Below are 21819 nucleotides of genomic sequence, written 5' to 3' on the forward strand. Positions count from 1 at the left end.
GACCCAAAACATCAGCTTTCCTTCTCCTCTGATGCTGCCTGGCCTGCTGTGTTCCTCCAGCTCCACATTGTGTTATCTCAGGACTGCAACCATCCTGTCAGCTTCACCATGACTGATCATCTGTTTCAATTCGATTTCCTCATTCATTTCCCATATCCCTTGATTCCCTCAGAGACTAAATGAGTGCCTTTTTGCATTCAATTTAATCAATGCACTTGGCGCGTTTTCTTGGGCTAAACACCCCAATATCACAGATATGTGATGATGGAGAAAGAGGCCATTTGGACCATGGTGCTTGTTAAATGATTTCTGGCACCCGCAGTTCTTTAGGTTTTTGTTTTCCATTCAATGAGCATTCTCATTGAGTTCCAATCTCCTGCACTTCCCCCCATAGCTGAGTACATTATTTTTATTCAAATCATTGACCTAGATATGGTCTGAATGCTTCTCTATGCATCAAACACATAACATATAGTATAAAGACTGGATTGTTGTTGAGACAGGTATCTTATCATTATCACCATCAGATAGAACGTAGAACATAGAATATTACAGCGCAGTACAGGCCCTTCGGCCCTCGATGTTGCGCCGACCTGTGAAACCAATCTGAAGCCCATCTAACCTAAACTATGCCATTATCATCCATATGTTTATCCAATGACCATTTAAATGCCCTTAAAGTGGGCGAGTCTACTATTTTTGCAGGCAGGGCATTCCACGCCCTTCCTACTCTCTGAGTAAAGAACCTACCTCTGACATCTGTCCTATATCTATCACCCCTCAATTTAAAGCTATGTCCCCTCATGCTAGCCATCACCATCCGAGGAAAAAGGCTCCCACTGTCCATCCTATCTAATCCTCTGATGATCTTGTATGTCTCTATCAAGTCACCTCTTAACCTTCTTCTTTCTAACGAAAACAGCCTCAAAACCCTCAGCCTTTCCTCATAAGACCTTCCCTCCATACCAGGCAACATCCTGGTAAATCTCCTCTGCACCCTTTCCAATGCTTCCACATCCTTCCTATAATGCAGTGACCAGAACTGTACGCAATACTCCAAGTGCGGCCGCACCAGAGTTTTGTACAGCTGCAACATGACCTCATGGCTCCGAAACTCAATCCCTCTACCAATAAAACCTAACACACCGTACGCCTTCTTAACAACCCTATCAACCTGGGTGGCAACTTTCAGTGATCTATGCACATGGACAGCAAGATCTTTCTGCTCATCCACACTACCAAGAATCTTACCATTAGCCCAGTACTCTGTATTCCTGTTACTCCTTCCAAAGTGAATCACCTCACACTTTTCCGCATTAAACTCCATTTGCCACCTCTCAGCCCAGCTCTGCAGCTTATCTATGTCCCTCTGTAACCTACAACATCCTTCCGCACTATCCACAACTCCACCGACTTTGGTGTCATCCGCAAATTTACTAACCCATCCTTCTACGCCCTCATCCAGGTCATTTATAAAAATGACAAACAGCAGTGGCCCCAAAACAGATCCTTGAGGTACACCACGAGTAACTGAACTCCAGGATGAACATTTCCCATCAACCACCACCCTCTGTCTTCTTACAGCTAGCCAATTTCTGATCCAAACCGCTAAATCACCCTCAATCCCATGCCTCCGTATTTTCTGCAATAGCCTACCATGGGGAACCTTATCAAACGCTTTACTGAAATCCATATACACCACATCAACCGCTTTACCCTCATCCACCTGTTTGGTCACCTTCTCGAAGAACTCAATAAGGTTTGTGAGGCACGACCTACCCTTCACAAAACCGTGTTGACTATCCCTAATCAAATTATTCCTTTCTAGATGATTATAAATCCTATCTCTTATAATCCTTTCCAACACTTTACCCACAACCGAAGTAAGGCTCACTGGTCTATAATTACCAGGGTTGTCTCGACTCCCCTTCTTGAACAAGGGGACAACATTGGCTCGTCTCCAGTCTTCTGGCACTATTCCTGAAGACAATGATGACATAAAGATCAAAGCCAAAGGCTCTGCAATCTCCTCTCTAGCTTCCCAGAGAATCCTAGGATAAATCCCATCCGGCCCAGGGGACTTATCTATTTTCACACCTTCCAGAATTGCTAACACCTCCTCCTTATGAACCTCAATCCCGTCTAGTCTAATAGACTGTATCTCAGTATTCTCCTCGACTACATTGTCTTTTTCCTGCGTGAATACTGACGAAAAATATTCATTTAGCACCTCTCCTATCTCTTCGGACTCCACGCACAACTTCCCACTACTGTCCTTGACCGGCCCCAATCTTACTCAGAAGTAACAGAAGTTTATTAACAACGCCATTTGCATGGCTTTGACACCTTATACTGTACAAACTGAGTTCCTTGCTGACTGGCTAATACTCCTAATTACATGTTTACATAACTGACTGAACGCTCTAACCTTACTCCATTGTACAGGGAGCATGACTGGAGACTTTGTGTGGTGGAATCAGTGCAGTATGTTCAGTCGGTTATACACTTATTTTGTTAGGACCATACTGAGGAGTGTTGCCAAAAAGACCGTGGAGTGCAGATTCATTGTTCCTTAAAAGTGGAGTCGCAGGTAGACACGATAGTGAAGGAAGGGTTTGGTACACTTGCCTCTATTGGGCAGTGCTTTGAGTGTAAAATTTGGGAGGTCATGTTGATGTAATATAGGACATTGGTTAGGCCACTTTTGGAATACTGCATTCATTTCAGTTCACTCTGTTATAGGAAAGAAGTTGTTAAACTTGAGAGGGTGCAGAAAACATTTACAAAGATATTGCTGGGATTGGAGGGTTTGAGTTTTAGGGAGAGGCTGAATAGGCTGGGGCTATTTTCCCTGGAGGGTCAGAGTGACCTTATAGAGGTTTATAAAATCATGAGGGGCATGGATAGGGTGAATAGCCAATGTCTTTTCCCCAGGGTAGGGGAGCCCAAAACTAGAGGGCATAGGTTTAAGGTGAGAAGGGAAAGATTTAAAAGGGACCTAAGGGGCAACTTTTTCACACAGAAGGTGGTGCGTGTATGGAATGAGCTGCCAGAGGAAGTGGTGGAGGCTGGTACAATTACAACATTTAAAAGGCATCTAGATGGGTACATGAATAGGAAGGGTTTAGAGGGATATGGGCCAAATGCTGGCAAATGGGACTAGATTAATTTAGGATATCTGGTCACCATGGATGAGTTGAACTAACTGTCTGTTTCTGTGCTGTTCAGCTCTATGACTCTATATGACATGAGATATCATAGTGATGTTAGTGGCGTTATTAAACTTCAGGTCATCTGTCTCAATAAGAACCCAGTCATTATGCTGTACCTTATGTAGTCTGGCATATAGAGGAGCAATCAGACTGTATCCAGGAAGATGGTTTAGATAAAAATAATGTGAATTCCTTCTTTTACTCTGGGAGCTGGACTTTTCCTCGGGAAGTCAGTACTGTATTTGGTTCCCAAAATAGGTTGGGAGTGTCCAGGAGAAAACAGGCATGCATTTTGATTTTAACCAGATTGAGTGGTCATTTCAGAAGGCAGTTAAAAAGTCGATCACATTGCTGTAGTTTTGGAATCACATGTCAATGGTTGTTATTCCTGAGACTATGTTCCAATTGCATACTTTATTGATTGAATCTAAATTCCACTGGTAGGATTGGAAGTTCTGTTTTTCAGAATTGCTAACCCAGTGAGATTATTGCCATAGCATTGTCGCTCCCTAGACTTTAGCAACAGGTCATTAACCCACTGACTGCAGAAAATCATAATTGTAATGGAATGTGGGACTACTTAGAGCTTTATGCTGAGATTCTGAGATTTAGGCCTCAGATTGGTTGTACAGGAATAAAACAAGTGCTAGTAAACATTCTGAAAAGCAGCATTCATCAAGTAGCGTGCTTCGAGTCAGAGGAAGGAAGCATTACACCGGAACCCAAACAGAGCCCAGGAAACGAGCCTGGATTATCAGCAATCACAGGTTGCAGCTAACAGTTTTGAAACTAAACCACTGATTGAATAAAGAAATGAAACACAAAGCTGTGGAGCTGGTATATGTGCTAAACACAGACCCTTTTTGCTGAGTCATCTCGTTTTAACCAGTTTGATTGATGCTGCAAATTTCCTTCACCATGACTTGTCGGCAGTAGGTGGAAAGTCACAACCCCCCACCCCCCCCCCACTGTGAGGTCAGCTCAGCAACTTCATCCTCAGCCGGGACCGCCTGGGGGAGAGGGACAGAGGGGGTGGGGGTGAGAGAGAGACAGAGGGAGAGAGGGGGAACGGACAGGGTGACAGAGGGAGAGAGATTGGGAGAGCAACACTGTGAATGGGAAAGAGGGAAAGACGGGGAGGGAGAGAAGGGAGGGGGATGTGGAGGTTTGAGAGACAGAGGACAGTGAGGGAGACATGGTGATTGAGAGAAGAAGAGAGAACACAGACAGAGAGAGAGAGAGACACACGCACACACACTGTAAGTGAGAGAGGGAGAGGGAGACACACACACGCACACACTGTAAGTGAGAGAGGGAGAGGGAGACACACACACGCACATACTGTAAGTGAGACAGGGAGAGAGAGAGAGACACACACACACACACTGTAAGTGAGACAGGGAGAGAGAGAGAGACACGCACACACACTGTAAGTGAGAGAGAGAGAGAGAGACACACACGTAAGTGAGAGAGGGAGAGAGAGAGACAGACACACACACTGTAAGTGAGAGAGGGAGAGAGAGAGACACAACACGCACACACACTGTAAGTGAGAGAGAGAGAGAGACACACACACGCACACACACGTAAGTGAGAGAGGGAGAGAGAGAGAGACACACACACGCACACACACTGTAAGTGAGAGAGGGAGTGAGAGAGAGAGACACACACACACACTGTAAGTGAAAGAGGGAGAGAGAGAGACACACACACACTGTAAGTGAAAGAGGGAGAGAGAGAGTGACACACACACACACACACACTGTAAGTGAAAGAGGGAGAGAGAGAGTGACACACACACACACTGTAAGTGAGAGAGAGAGAGTGACACATGCACACACACTGTAAGTGAAAGAGGGAGAGAGAGAGCCATACTGTGGGCGAGAAGGAGTGTGGGGGGGCGGGAGAGAAATAGAGAGAGAGGGGAGAGAGAGAGAGAGAGCCACAATGAGAAAGAAAGAGAGAATGAGAAACAGTGAGTGAGGGAGAGGGAAAGAGGGAATAAGAGATGGTCTGTGAGAGTGGGAAAGGGAGGCACACTGTTGCAGAAGGATAGAGGGACCAGACTGTTTTGTGGAATGTGGCAGAATGGACAGTATGTAACAGGCATTGTGTGGGCCATCAGTTTACACAGATAACCTCCGGATAGTGAGTCCCCAGTTTCAGTTTGTGAAGCTTGGGTTAACTGTGCTGAAACACTTTGTGGGTGATACTCTGTGACATTAACAGCAGCGTTTCAGTAAAGCCACAGCACACTGCATCATTGGTGATGTGCTTAAAATCACAACCAGTGTGAGACTGAGTGGAAATGAACAGGTGTCTAGAATGTGAGGATTTCGGAGTTTCACAGACAGATTCTGATTTGGGGCCCAGTACTGCATATACAGTGACCTTAACACAGTCAAAGGAACAAAGGACAGAGAGCAGTATAGCCCAGGAACAGGCCCTTTGGCCCACCAAGACAGTACTGGCTCATGACACCTGTCTATTCGGAAAGGTTTTGTTCCATTTTAGCCCATTTTAGTGTCAAAATCCAACATGACTGGAAGTGTTGGTAACCCCCTCCGCCACATGATATAGTGTTGTGTTCTAATCACACTCCACACAAAAACACGTTTTCTAACTCCTCTTTTTATTCCTCCCCTGAACGTTCTTAGTCTCTGGCCACCTGTCACCCATTTAGCTCAGAGAGCGAGGAGCCTGTGGAATTTTCTGCCACAGAAAGCGTTTGGGGGCCAAAACATTGAATGTTTTCAAGAAGAGTTTAGTTATAGTCCTTAGGGCTAAAGGGATCAAAGGGTATGAGGGGGAGAAAGTGGGAACAGGGGATTGTTAATCAGCCATGATTGTATTGGATGGTGGTGCAGGCTTGAAGGGCCGAATGGCCTACTCCTGACCCTGTTTTCCACGTTTCTGAGTGGAAGTAACCAGCCTCAATAATTCCTTTGTGTGATCTCACCCTCCTGGTGCCACCGTGGAGAATATTTACTGTTGATAAAATTAGGAAGCTTCTCGTCCTGCACTCATCAGGATCCGCTCGCAAGAATGCCAAATCTCGAAGAGAACAACAATTTATACCACATGAGGAGGGGCTGCTGATTGCTTGCTCTGATTAATAGAGGCGTTGTCATGGAGAATGCACCAAAACAAATGTTAGTTGCTACGTTTTAGGCATTAGCTAGCTCATAGAAGAATTCCTACAGCGTGGAAGCAGGCCATTCAATCTATTAATTTCTTACTGACCCTCCAAAGAGCATCCCACCCAGACACACCTCCCTATCCCTGCATTCCCCATGGCTAATCCATCTAACCTGCACATCCCTGGACACAATGGGGTAATTTAGCATGGCCGATCCACCTAACCTGCACATCTCTGGCCTGTGGGGGGAAAACGGAGCACCCGGGGGAAACCCACGCAGACACGGGGAGGACATGCAAACTCCACAACGACAGTCGCCCCAAGGTTAGGGATCAAACCCAGCTCCCCAGTGTTGTGAGGCAGCAGTGCGAACCGCTGAGCCACCTTGCCACTCAGTTTGCTGGAAGGCTGATTTGTGATGCCAACAGTGCGGACTCAATTCCCACAGCAGCTGAGGTTGCAATGGAGGACTCTCCTTCTCAACCTCTCCCCTCGCCTGAGGTGTGGTGACCCTCAGGTTAAACCACCAGCAGTCATCTCTCTATAATGGGGGAGTAGCCCTGTGATCTGGTTAGGACTATGGTGACTTGACCTTTAGTATGGCCATTTACTCTGTATAGCTACAGACAGGAAGGCTGGTCAACAACAGGGACTGTATAATCTACAGCTGGATGCATCTTGAGTTGGCCGTTCTTTAACAAGCAAAGATTTTCTCATCACAAACTTGACATGATAAAACAGCTGCAGCTAAGCCTGTCTAGTTTTTTGATACCAATGACTGAGATCCAGAGATTATCCGAAAATGCCATTTGAAGTATTTACTGCGTTTCCTCAGTGCATCCGCTCCCAGTGTATCTAACGCGGCAGTTCAATCAGAACTCAAAGCTGGAGGATGTCCAATTTTCTGGAGACCACGCGGATTTCGCTGCAAACAACATGTAGTTTTGAACAGCCCACACCAATCATGTGTTAACTCTTTCCCGTGAAAAGTCAACTTGAGCACTGCTCCACGTAAGCCAGTAACTAGCTCAATTTTCATGGTGTTTCCCCTTAATTCCCACATCCTTCCCTGAATAAGTGCCTGTAATTGGCCTGTTGGCCAGTACAGATCAGGCTTGAGCCATTGTCTTTGATATGTCCAGACTTGACCAGTCTTCTCCTGGGGCTTCCACCTTCTACCCGATTTCAAAACTCCGTCGCTCGCCTTTCAGCGTATTTTTTCATAGACTGAGCTCCACGTACCCACCCACTCATCATAACCCTTAATTCCTTTACTGTTCAAAAATCTGTCAATCTTTCCCTTAAAAACATTTAATGAGGAAGCCTCAACTGCCTCACTGGGCAGGGAATTCCACAGATTCACACAACGCTTTGGGTGAAGAAGTTCCTCCTCAGCTCAGACCTAGATCTGCTCCCCCCTTATTGGTACACCACCTAGTTCTAGTTTCACCTACCCCCTGTGGAAACATCCTCCTTGCTTCTATCTTATTATATTCCCTTCATAATTTCATATTTTTCCAAACGCCACTGCATAGAGTCCCAACCTGTCCAACCTTTGCTCAATTTACAATCCCTCCGTGCAGGAGATCAGCCTCGTCAGCTTTCTCTGAACTGAAATAAGAACTTTCCTTGAATTGTGTGTTCACGTAGGGTCTTGTTTCCCACTGGCCTTCACTGACTCCTATGTTACAGCAATGTCGCAAATGTGAAATTCTTACATTTGCATTCAAGTTCCATCTCTGGAATCTCCTCCAACCTTCTGAGATCATAGAACCTCTATAGTGTGGAAACAGGCTCTTTGGCCCAACAAGTCCACACCGACCATCAGAGCATTCCCCCTCCCACCCCAGACCCATTCCCCTATAACCCGCCTAATCTACACAGCCCTGGACACTATGTGCAATTTATCATGGCCAATCCACCCTAGCCTGCACATCTTTGGACTGTGGGAGGAAACCGGAGGAAACCCACACAGACACGGGGAGAATGTGCCAACTCCACACAGACTGGCACCCAAGGGTGGAATCGAACCCGGGTCCCTGGCACCGAGAGGCAGCAGTGCCAACCATTGAGCCACCGTGCTGCCCTGATTTCTGTGTCCCTCTGATTTCTACCTCTTGTGGGTTTCCATCAGTCCTTGCTGCTCTGCAGTGGGTGCTTTACAAATGCACAGTCACCGTGCTTACTCTGTTGTGGCGAGATCCAGGGTGAGCTGCACGATCATTACAGTGTGCGCAGTCAGTGGAGGGGGGTGCTGGTGGGTGGGGGTTGTCTTTTGCAGGGAAGTGTTCCTGTGAAGCTCTGTGAGGACATGGTTTGTGGTGTGGCTCAAGATCATTCCGACTCTGGCAGCTTCCTGTTTGCATCGACGCTTTTATAGGCATCTGTCTGCACTTAGCAGGCTGAACATCCCACTAGTGATGGGAGAGATTGACAGGAAAGAAATGGAGAAGAGGAAAGTAAAGAAAGACAAGAAAAGAGAGGTCGAGACAGAAGTCCAGAAGATCTCCTGTGATCTTCAATAATGTTCATTGAAATAACACTTTTAACATGGCAAAGTGTCCCAAAGTGTTTCACATTAAAACTAAAACATGACGTTGGGCTACAGAAGGAGCTCTTAGCTTGGAGGGTGGTTGGGTGGGTTGGGGGGGGTGGAGTTAAGGGAAATAGTGGTTGAGGAAGACAGTTCCAGAGTTTCCATGCCCAGGCAGCTGAAGGTAGGGGAGCCCGAAGAATGTCGAACAAAAACTGGCAATGGATGAGAGGTCAGGATTTGGAAGACGACTGAGAGGTCCAATGGTCACAGAAGTGGAAGAGGTCATGGAGAGAGGGAGAGTCTAAGACAGTGAAGAAGTTTGAAGGCAAGAACGAAAATTGTACGAAATTCAGGGGACTGAGAGGTGATGGATGAAGGGACCTTGGTGAGAGTCAATGTCTGGGCAGCAACATCTCATATCAACATTACAATTACATAGGAATTAGTAGCAATAGTAGGCAATTCAGTCCTGAGAACCCACTCTGCCATTTAACATGACCATGGCTGACCTTACCCTGATCTTAAATTCACTCTCCTGCCTGCTCCCCATTGCCTTTTATCCCGCTTTTCATCAGAAACTTATTGATTTCTTTCTCGAATCTGTTGATTGATTCGGCCTCCACTACAGTCTAGGGCAGTGAGCTCCACAGATTGATAACCCTCTGAACGAAGGAGTTTTGAACCTATCTCCTCTCACACGATATCTATGAGCTCTTGTTTGCGAATGTCCCCCAAGGGGGAGCATCTGTTCCACATCCACCTTATCAATCCCCTTAGCATTTTATATACCTCAATAAGATCCCCTCCTCATTGTTGAAATCAATTTCTCAATATATTAAGAACAAGAGGCTGATTCCCCAACACCAAGAAATAGATATTTCTGATCAACCAGTTCAGAGATGATATGGCATGCATTAGGAACTCAAACACCTGGCTCAGTTATAGAGGCAGAGACACAGAAACTCAACAATGGGGTGTAATCTATGACCATGAAACTGGCTCAGTTTGATCTTAATGATTGCAAGCCACTATTCAAAGGCATTTATTGAGCATTTGGGCACTCGTCATCCCATGTAAATAAAGCAAAGGACAGATGTTATGGTGGCTCAGTGGTTAGCATTGCTGCCTCATAGCACCAAGGGCCCTGGTTTGATCCCACCCTTGGGTGACTGTCTGTGTGAAGATTGCATATTCTCCCTGTGTTTGTGTGAGTTTCTTCCCACAGTCCAAAGATGTGCCAGTTAGATGGATTGACTGTGAGGAGTTGCTTATAGTGTGTGGGTGGGTTAGCCGTGGGGTTACAGGGATAGAGTGGGGTGCCTTTTGTAGAGTTAGTGTGGGCTGAATGGTCTGCCCCTGAGCTGTTGGGTTTCTATTAAAGACAGTCATATTCAATGTGAAACATGAACTTTGTCTTTCTCTCCATGGATGCAGTTGGACTTGTTGAGATCTTCCTGACTCTTGTTTTCACTTCACGTAAAGACAGCTCATCTGGCAGGTACCCCATTGCTGTTCATAGAAAACTATCACAATCGAATTGCTGGCTGCATTTACCACAATGCCACGTCAGGACGACAAAAGTATTGAATTTTGGAATGACATCCCAAAGACCAAAAGCACAGAAAGAGCCCCCCAGCGAGTGCAAATGTTCCTGTTCCAATTAAAACCTCCTCCTGTTCCTTTCCCGATCTTAATCTGCCAGTGTGCCATTTTGTCCCATCCTCCTTGTCCCTTTAACCATGATGAGGCTGTCCACTCCCCATGAAAACAGGATCCACATTCTCAACACCCCAAGTTAGAGGGCAATTCTTTGGAATTCCCTGTTGGATTTCTTGGGGACTATCTTATAATGACGGCCTCCCGTTCAACTTGTTCCCCTCAAATGAAAGCATTTTGTCTGACACAATCTCCGTCTTCTCAGTTAAACGAAAAGCTCTGACTGTTCACCTTATCGATGCGAATATCCACTAGCGATTCTTCCTTTTAAATTCGTTTATGAGATTCGGGTTCCACAGACAAAGCCTGCCAATTGTTGCCCACCTCCTAACTGTGCCTGAATGTTTCCTGGGACCACATCAGAGGGCTGTTGAGAGATTGACAGCCGCAAAACCATTGCCGATTGTCGTAAAACCTCAGCAGATTAGTTTAGGGATGGGAAATCTGCCGTCCTTACATGGTCTGGCCTACATGTGAGTCCAGGCCCACAGCAATGGGGTCGACTCAACTGACCCCTGAACTGGAGGAGCCAGTTTAAGAGCAGCTGGGGACGAGTAACAAACAGTGGCCCAGCTAGCGATGTCTACATCCCTTGAACGAACAAGGAAACACTGTTCAGAGAATTAATAAAGAAAGAAGACTCTGATGTAGGTCAGACTAGGTAAGGATGGCAGAATATCCTTCCTAAAAGGCAATAATGAAACAGATGGGTCTTTAATAGCAATTGATGATTGTCTGATGCATTGCTGACGCTTTCAATTCTGCATTTATGAGATGAATTTAAATGTAGTGCCAACTTTAGTTGGATTTGAACCCAACTCCCCAGAACCTTGGCCTGTGCAGTAACTTCATCCTGCTCCCATCGTCTTCCCTGGGTTTTAATTTTGAGTGGGGGCGGGAGGGCTGGGGCAGCAGGAGAATGTCACGATTCAAGTTTTGCCTGCGCTTGTTATAACCAAGGGCTGTGTCGAAATCTTGCATTTCTCTAGCGCCCCTTCTGCAAATCGGCTGGGAGTTCCGATTCTACTGCCAATGCAGCTAAGACCCCCTGGGGGAAGGGGGGGGTCGCAGTGAGAGGGTTATCCTTTGTCGTTCTTGTAACCCACAGAATCCTTACACTGCACCTCAGGAGGCAGCAACTAAGTTTGTCAAGGTTCTTGGAGAATTCTGAGAGCTAGAGCAGACATGATGGGCCCAATGTCCTCATTCTGCATGGTAATAACTCAGGTGATGTATGTATAATTACACAATGTGGGGTTTAGCAGTTTCCTGCCTGCCTTGTTCCTTCTCTCCTTTCTCTAAGTGTCTGGAACCCAGACAAACTGGAACGCAAATACATTTTATAAATGTTTTAAAAATTTCATGGATGTGGGTGTTGCCGTCCATTTATTGCCCATCCCTAATTACCCAGAGGGCAGTTAAGAGTCAACCCCGTCGCAGTAAGTCTGGAGTCACATGTAGGCCAAACCGGGTAAGGATGGCATTTTCCTTCCCTAAAGGACATGAGTGAACCAGATGGGTTTTTCCCGACAATTGACAATAGCTACAGTTGCCATTAAGCTAGCTTTCCATTCTGGGTTTTCTTGAAAAAATTGGATTTGAATTCCATCATCTGCAATTGTCGGATTTGAACCCCCACCTCCAGAGCATGAGAAAAACAGAACTTGCTGGGTAAACTCAGCAGGCCTGGCAACAGCTGCAAACAGAGAGAGAATTAACTTTTTGAGTCCAGTCAGAACCAGATACTCCAACTCACCCACACCACCCAATGGTGTGAGCTTCACACACTTGCTTTACTGTCCCCAGATGCTGTCAGATATTTAACTGTGGCAGGCACTACACTCAAGCGCAATGCGACACAATCTCTGGCTGTCTTCAGCTCTCCCTCTTGCTGTATGGTAGGATACAGTAGGACAAAGTGGAAAGGAATGGAGCAGAACCAATGAGGCACTAGGATACCATCTCAGATGCTTGTCCATGTAATAGCACCAATGCAACATGACTATTGGTTTCTGGGAGCATTGACAATGATGGTGCTTTCCTGTGTTATGCCCCTTCTCTACTCCCAGCTCACCCCCACTGTGATTTCCAGACAAGGTCTGCAAGCTATTGGTAATATGCACATGGACCTTTCACTTTCCACCCTTCCCCACTTCTCTCTTGCAAACATCCCCCTCTGGGTTCCTGATTTCAGACACACAGCACCAGCCTAAGAAGGAAGAGAACAGGGCATGAGAAAGAGGTTCCATACCCTTGACAAACACAGCCACCCACTCAGACGATGGCACTGATTGGCATGGGGCCAAGTGTACCGTTTTGTGCAGCATGTTGTGAGTCCTTGAGTGAGCTGCAGCTAGGATAGCATGAAAGGATGGTTTGTTTGTTAACCCAATTGAGGGTGGAAGGAAAGAGGACAGAGGTTCCACTTACGATAAGAACCAAAACCAAAAATGTGATGCCATCAGTCATAACCCAGTGATGACTTCCCGAAAAACTTTGTAAACAAGAGAGTGGGCAAGTTATGAAACTTGTTACCATATTTGGGTGGTTATGAACAGATATCATAGAAATTCTACAGTGGGGAAACAAGCCATAGGGTCCCAGACCTCACCCTACTCCCTGCATTTCTCATGGCTATCCCAACTAGCCTGCACATCACGATGGACAATTTAGCATGGCCAACCCACCCTAACCTCAGGAAACGGTAGCACCTGACGCGGATACTTGGAGAATGTGCAAACTCCACATAGTTGCCCCAGGGTAGGATCAAAACCGGGTCCCTAGCGCTGTGAGGGAGCAGTGCTAACCACTGAGCCACTGTGCTGCCCTTTACGTTGATAGGGTAGAGATCCAGTAGTTTAGGAGGAGGATGTTAAACAACAGCACAGGGCAGTTGGGCCCAATGGCCTGTTTCCGTTCGGTAGGTTCAATGTAATTCTACAAGGGCATTGAGGGTCAAACTACAGCAGGTGGGCTGCAGCGGTTCAAGAAGGCAGCTCACCACCACCTTCGTAAGGGGCAACTAGGGATGGGTAATAAATATTGGCCCAGCCAGCAATGCCCATATCCGATGGTGAATAAAACAGAAGTCTAGTGAGGGGCAGATGATCCTGGCCCTTGTTGTCACTATTAGGGGGTAAGTGGTGAGACGCTGGAATGGAGTCTGTGGGTGTTGTCTTTGAAACACATCATGACCAAATCCTGCTGACATTGGATTCCTGAGCCACAGCAATGGTACTGCCTCTCAGCAGCCTTTGCAAATGATGTGTCAGGGCTGCCCAGTAATGAAGCAGGAGAAATAGGGAGGCCATTCAGCCCCTTTGAGATCATTCTGCCATTTGATGGCAAATCTGACTGTGGCTTCAACCTGATTTTTCTGCCTGTTCCCCAATCCGCCCCTCACCCCCAACTGCACCCCCCCCATTCCATCCCGCCCTGTAATCCTTGTCTCTCCGAATTAAATCGAAAATCCACCCAGCACAACCCTGAATACATTCGATGATCCAGCATCCGCTGCTCGCTGGAATAGAGAATTCCGAACATTAATGACCCTCTGGGAGAAGGAATTCTGCCCTACCTCCGTCTTAAATGGAGACTGTGTTCCAAAGCTACGGAATAGCTCTGTGTGTGCACTCAAGCTACAGAATCATAGAATCCGCACAGGAATGAGGTTATTCGGCCCATCGAGTCCACACCGAACATCCGAGCAGTATCCCACCCAGGCCCACCGCACTACCCTACCCTTATAATCCAGCATTTTCCCATGGCTAACCCACCTAGCCTGCACATCTTTGGATTGTGGAATGCACCTTTGGGGTAATTTGAAAGCGAGGCAAAAGCTACTGGAGTCTGCTCTCATTAGAGAGAGATGGTACCCGGTGGTGAGTTCAACCTGAAGGTTGGCACATCTCTGGTGAGGGGCAAGGGTTGAGAAGTCACAGAGACTTTCAGCTGTTGCAGGAACTGGGCCCATGTGATTGGCATCGCTCCCCAGCCATCTGAGCGAACCGACAACAAAATCTGAAGGTGCTATAACAATGCAAGTGCTCTCTTCAGGAAGTACAAGTGGGAAGCCTGAAGCCTCCTTTTCTTGTCAGTGGCCTTGAATTGGGATTCACTTGGGCTGTTTTACTTCCTACACATTGTATTTCGGATTCAAGTATTCGGGAATCTTGTGAGACTTGTTACCATTCCTGTGGTATAATTCAGGGTCACATCCTCTCGCAGCAATTCATTTCAAGCATTTTCTGCCTTGCTGTCACATTTATAGTTTCTAAAATTCAATCTTTAGGAGTAATTTGTGATTTAGAGTCAGAGTCGTAGAGATGTACAGCACAGAAACAGACCCTTTATCCAGAGGCAGTATTATGAAGGAATATAAGCGCATTTAGATAGAAACATATTGATTAACCACCAATTTGACTTTTGGAATCAGGCCAGCACAAGCATTAAAACATCCACCTAATGGATATCTGCAAGATTTTGTCAGAACTTCACTTGAACATCCAGCTGAGAGACTCAGAAGTCAGATGTGACTTGGTGGCTGACATTTCTCCATGAGGCAGAAAGATTTTTCTTTAAAAATTTTGACTGTAAGACTCGAGCACAACATCAAAGCTGACGCTCCAGTGCAGTGCTGAGGGAGGGCTGCACTGTCAGGGGATCCATCATTTATTTGGGGATTAACCCCAGCGCGTGTGCGCGGTGCCACTACTTCGAAGGGCCGTGTTTAAGGGCAGCACCGCTGCTAGGTGGAGCAAGAAATGCACATGCTCAGAAATACAACCATTAATCTCATTCGGTCTCACTTTCAAAGTTGCTGCAGAGCCCCAGGTCTAATACCATGGACAATAGGCTGGAAAATTAGTAACGGGGCATTGAAGGCATTGGCTTGTCCAAGACTGTGCTGGTTCCCCGGTTTTGAAGAGTGGCAAAGTGACCTACTGAGTGAAATTCATCTTAAATGATTAGAGAAAGAATTCAAACACATGTGTTCCGAATGCCATCTGCGTGAATGAATTGGGTGGCCATTTTTAATGGTGGGGGAGCCTCATACCCTTTGTTAGAAACGCAATCCAAAATTAGAAAAGAGTTATTTCAGTCTCTAGGCCAATACTGGGCCCTCCATGCTTTTGGGAGTTTGACATCTAAACTGGCCATGGTGTTGCCCACACCATGACAATGCTACACTTTGAGCCCACTTGCCCCACCCATAGCCCTCCCTCCCCCCTCCCCTGAGTAGGGTAGTAGCTATTGGGAACACTGCCTGGCTACAGGTCTGCCTAAAGATGGGATAGTCCCAGCGGTGATTGGCTGAAGGGTCTACATGTATGGGGAAGATCCCCTATCTAACCCTGAGTGGCCAGTTGGCATATTGGAACTGTCTCCTGGCATAACTCATCACTGGAACAAGGGAAAGTGAGTGAAAGAAACAAAAATGGAGAGACGAGTAGGGAAAGCATGATTAGGTCAAAAATTGTCCCCTGCCCACAGGGAATAAGGAGCCCCTTTCAAGGCTGAGGAACGTCCTGAAGCTCTTTCCAACCGATGTGGAATTTTTGAAGAGTAATGCAGTCAGTGCTGGTTGCACAGCTGGTCTGTGACGCAGAGTGACACCTACAGTACAGGTTCAATTCCTGCAGTGGCTGAGCTCCTACTTTTTCAATCTCACCCCTTGCCTGAGGCATTAGACTCAGCATCAAGTCGTCTCTCTCCAATGAGACAGCGTGGTGACGTTACCTTCACAGACCAGGGGTCTCTTAGCATTTCACCTTCGTGCCAGATTCCACAATGTTTTATGAAGTTAGGAAATACATATGAGTGAGCTTTATGACCCAAATAGAGAAACACAGGAACAGGAGGCCATTCAGTCCCTCCATCCTGTTCCACCATTCACTGAAATCAGGGCCTTCACTTAAATCTGCCTTAACTTCATTTAATTACCTTTGCCCTGCTTCTCTTGATATTAACTGACCTATCACCCTTGGTGCCAAAATCTTTAATTCCACAGTCCGTGGGGGAGAGCGATTCCGATCTCCCCAGCTTTCTGGGAGTAAAAAAACCTGCCCCCTGTTTGCTGTCCAAAATGTCTAATTTAAAGATAAGATCTTTCCCTTCTTCCAGTGGAATGACTAGTATTAACTGTGTTAACCATTGTGAATGCTTTTACCATCTAAATTACCACTTTCATTTCACCCCTCACTCTTCTGTACATAATGGAAGTGAAGCTAGTCTTGTACAGCTTAAACGCAGGCAGCATTCTGGTAAACTTACACCACACCCTCCCTGTTTTCTGCGGCATAATATTCTATGATTATATTCTCTGTAGTGCTGTACTGAGGATGGCATGGTGGCTCACAGTGGCAGGGAGAGTTGAATCAGAGATAGTAGGAACTGCAGATGCTGGAGAATCCGAGACAACAAGGTGCAGGGCTGGATGAACACAGCAGGCCAAGCAGCATCATAGGAGCAGAGAGGCGTCCATCCTGGGCCTCCTGCAGTGCCACAACGATGCCACCCGAAGGTTGCAGGAACAGCAACTCATATTCCGCTTGGGAACCCTGCAGCCCAATGGTATCAATGTGGATTTCACAAGTTGCAAAATCTCCCCTCCCCCCACCGCATCCCAAAACCAGTCCAGCTCGTCCCTGCCTCCCTAACCTGTTCTTCCTCCCACCTATCCCCTCCTCCCACCTCAAGCCGCACCTCCATCTCCTACCGACCAACCTCATCCCGCCCTCTTGACCTGTCCGTCCTCCCTGGACTGACCTATCCCCTTCCTAACTCCCTACCTACACTCACCTTTACTGGCTCCATCCCCACCTCTTCGACCTGTTTGTTTCCTCTCCACCTATCCTCTCCTCAATCCATCTTCTATCCGCCTCCCACTCTCTCCCTATTTATTTCAGAACCCCCTTCCCCTCCCCCTTTTCTGATGAAGGGTCTAGGCCCGAAACGTCAGCCTCTCTGCTCCTATGATGCTGCTTGGCCTGCTGTGTTCATCCAGCCCTACACCTTGTTGTCCAGGAAACTCACCTGACTTGCTCTCTGCCGTTATTGTGTGTCGGGAGGATTTGTCAAGTAGGGACACTCAACCTGTCTGGTCACACAATGAATACACCTTTCTTCATCCTCTACTGGGCCTCAAACCCAGAGTTTGTGGGTCAGAGGCCGGGACCACTACCTGTTGTTCCCTAATGCCTTCCCTGGGCAACCCCCAAATCAAGGTTTGGAAATCGTCATGAGCCCTCAGTCAGAACAGTGACAGAGGGAGTGCAGGGAGGAGTTTGCAAGACACTTAGGTAGGGTCCATCGGAATAAATACTTCCCCTTCGTAGAGGGGTCAATAACCGGCTGCGGGAGGCTGGTTAGCTTAGATGGCTGGTTTGGTGATGCCAACTGATGCCATCAATGTGGGTTCAATTGGTGACCTTCAGGTTAACCTTGTGCCCTGAACCTAAAATGGCACCGAGAGGTGACATTACAAACATTTCACCTCAATCGCTTGAGTGCGTGTGAAAATAAATGCTATTCTATTCCATTCTGTTCTATTCTATTCCATTCTGTTCTATTCTATTCTATTCTATTCAGTTGTCTCTCTCTTTCTCTATTGAGAGAGTGGTCCTCTGTGACTTTACCTATCAGTCACCATCTGTAATGGATTTAAGGGAAGAGGAAGTTTAGAGGGCTCTGCAGGAGAATTTGTTTCATCCAGATGGTGGCGGCTATACAGAACTCATTGTCTGAAGAAATGATCAGAAGAGCCAATCTACGACCTCGCTCATACTTTTTGCCTCAGGACCACAGCGCCAGTCCTCAGGAAACATCTCAGGCCCTTTCCAATGAACAACTGCAAAGCAGCACTGCTAATCAGGAACAAATCTGTACATACAATAATGCTGTGTCACTGCAATCAGACTTAGTCAAAACCAATATCTTGCTCATCTGTGACTCAGACAGGATGGTACAGAGTTTGCTTCCTGTTCCTGTAGATAGGTCTTTGACATCTGGCATGGATGCAATTGGCCAAAAGGCCACTTCCCATGATGCATTACTCTAAGGCTGTTATAACTTGGTCACGACTCCACCTTGCCTTACAGGTTGAGAGTCTAAAAATCTCAGCACACCGCCCCAGTTGGGATCCCGAGCAGTCGAGCTGATTCTCATGTGTTCTCACCAGCTGCTGTCTGGGTCATGGGACAATGTGTGGAAACCAGCTCTGAGGAGGGATGGATCCAACATGAAATGCACTGACCGGGCTATGACCGAAGGTAGTCGCTAATAAACCAAGAGGGAGTCAGGAGAAATATCCTTCTCCAGAGAGAGGTGAGAATGTGAGCAAGGATAGTTGAGGCAAATTGTGTCAACATATTTAAGGAGAAACTGTATAAACTTTTGAGAAGGAAAGGGACAGTAGGATTTGCTGATGGGTAGAATTGAATAGAACGGGAGAAGGCTTGTTTGGAGCATGAAGATTCACAAGGGTTGGTTGGATCGGTTCCTGTGCTCTAAGGTCAACATCACTACTAATCTGATTGACCTCAGCTCATCGTATACGAGCCAAGGGTTGAACTTGGGAGCTTTTAACCCTCTCCTTAGTTACAGTGTCTGCAATTTACTTTCACGATCTCTACACAATAACTCACAGCTTTCTCCAGGTATTTGTTTGTGGCCTGAGGTCACTGAGCTGTCTTCGTTTTGGAAAACAATTGACACACGTGCACTTGGGAGTTCCCCATGTATCATTTTGTTAACCAGGTTGATCGTCTAAAGAGCCAAAAATACTGATACAGTTGCCAACCAAATTGAACATGTCAAATGAAGTCAACAACATCCACCCAGTTCTACTGGCGTGATCCTGTGGCCGAGTGACTTTCACCCATACCCACAAACCTTGGCCAGTAGTCAGAGGAGCCAACCTATGATCTTTCTTATTTTTGCCTCAGGGCTACAGTGCCAGACATCTCGGGCACATTGCAATGAATGACTGCAAAAAGTGCACTGCTAATCTGGAATAAATCTACTCCTACAATGTCTTGCCATTACAGTCAGACTTGGTCAAAACAAGTATCTCACCATACCGTGACTTAGACTAGAGAATGCGCTATTCTGAATAAAGGTCACTGGGCTCAAAACGTTAACGCTGTTTCTCTTTCCACAGATGCTGCCAGACCTGCTGAGTTTCTCCAGTGATTTCTGTTTCTGTTTCACATCTCCAGCATCCACTGAGTTCTTTGTTTTATGTTAGAGGTTCTTCTTAATCTAAAGTCGTTTAACTCAAATGATTCGGAGAATTCAGCCTTCTCCCTCACGACTAGCATTTATCAATTACGTTTCTCAAATCAAGTTCATTTTCGAAAGTGTGAGAGAAGTGCTGAATTATATGAGGAGTTTAATAACTCTATAAACCCACAGTTTCAAAAATTGCAAAGAATCATAGACTAGAACCTCTAACATGTAGAAGCAGGCCAATTGATCCATACTGACCATCCAAAGACCATCCCACTCTTACCCACCTTTCCCATGGCTAATCCACATAGCGTACACATGTCCAAACACTATGTCTCACTATGGGGCAATTTAGCATGGCCAATCCACATAACCTGCACATCTTTGGACAGTGGGAGGAAATGGGAAGAAACACGTGCAGACACGGGGAGAACGTGCAAACTCCACACAGACAGTCACCCAAGGATGGGATCAATCCCAGGTCCCTAGCACTGTGAGGCAGCAGTGCTAACCACTGAGCCACTGTACCACACACAGATATGACACAACGTATTGATCATTCTCCACAGAACTTTCATTCACCTCCAGATGAACAAGCACAGAACACAAAGAATCTACACAGACTCTATTCCCCAGATGCTTACAGCGTAGGAGTCCTTTATATCTATGGTGTTAAAAGTCAGTTCTCTGAAAGAACAGTCAATCCCATTGCCCGACTCTTCCAAAGTGACTTCTAGACAATTTTCCTGAAATCAAAATAGTCGTTTTAAATGTATTCATTGTATCTGCTTGCATTTGCCTTTCAGGAGCTAGACCATTGTAACAAACTGCGTTTTCTAATCATCCTCTATGCTTTTACCATTATCTTCAATCTACGCCTTCTGTTTACAGACCCTCCTGTCAGTTTCTACCTTCTCGAAACTCCTTCATAATTCTGAACTTTCATCCTCATCACCCAAATGAGAAGCAGTTTCCAGGATTTACAGATGCATATAACACCGTCAGATTGAAAAGAAAAAGACAAGAAAGAGGTAAGATTTGAGTGAAGAAACTATGCTTTGTTAAAAGAATAAGATTGAAAGAAAGGCAAGGGGGAAATTGCAAGCCTCGGTTCATGGGCACTGACTTACAGTAAACGTCAAGGACAGTCAAATGAATTTGACCACAGGGTACTTACCCAGTAAGCATCGCTGAAGTGCCATCTTACTCACAGCCCAGACAGAATTCATCTGCTCGAGTTTGAAGCTGTGCTGAGTAAGAATGCAGCAAGCCACATCCTCTCATTATAAACACATCAATATCAGGAAGCTGCCCGGAGGCAAGGTCGGAGCATAAAGTTTGTTTTTAAAAAGAAGTTCCATTAGATTGTGGTTGAATCACAAATAACACAACAGGGGTGAACTGTAGAAAATCCTGACAAGGAAGCTATCTGTTTGTTCGATTAACTGAAAAGCTCCTTCATATTTGATGCCTCCACAGATTCGGCTGATGATAAATTATTGGCCAAAATACCAGCCAGCAGAAATTGACCAAAAGCCTTTCAATGTGTTGTCTCTGAATTAGGGGGATTATTCCACCTCTAAACTTCTCCTGGTAGTTTGTGAAATTCGACTATGGAGGCTTCATTAACCAGTTGCATTACACTGTCGCAGAACAGTTACGGAGCAAGAGGTCATTTGGCCCATTGTGTCTGTAACTGGGAAAGTTGCTGTGCTCTCACTCTCTCATTAGCCAGTGACGGCTGGAGCTGGTTTAACCTGAGGGTCAACACAAACATTGACTGCACCTGGAGAACCATCAACTCAGTGAAAGACACTCTTTGGTCTGCCCGAAACTTATTGATCTTCCAGAGGAAGGAGTTAACCCTGACAAAGTGTTGCAGACTGGCACGTTCCAAGGTCCAGGACTGTGCGCTGAGGGACGCATTAAAGCTTGGGGCAGCTGCTGCCCAGGCACATTCGGGAAAGACCACCATCTAAAGGTCTTTC

At 46.2% G+C, this 21819-nt stretch overlaps 1 protein-coding gene across 2 annotated transcripts in view; it reads right to left on the reverse strand.

Moving 5' to 3' along the window:
* Positions 1–21073, reverse strand: part of LOC109914522 (putative adhesion G protein-coupled receptor E4P) — a 93967-nt gene extending 72894 nt beyond the window's left edge. For both annotated transcript variants that reach the window (XM_048617941.1, XM_048617940.1), the window contains exon 1: positions 21009–21073. In XM_048617941.1, coding sequence (XP_048473898.1) covers positions 21009–21060 — 52 coding nt within the window. In that variant the 5' untranslated portion in view covers positions 21061–21073. The remainder of the gene's footprint in view (positions 1–21008) is intronic.
* Between the last annotated feature and the right edge of the window lie 746 nt (positions 21074–21819).

Source organism: Rhincodon typus, chromosome 38 (assembly GCF_021869965.1).
Source record: "Rhincodon typus isolate 14 chromosome 38, sRhiTyp1.1, whole genome shotgun sequence".
In the NCBI taxonomy this organism is placed as follows: Eukaryota; Metazoa; Chordata; class Chondrichthyes; order Orectolobiformes; family Rhincodontidae; genus Rhincodon; species Rhincodon typus.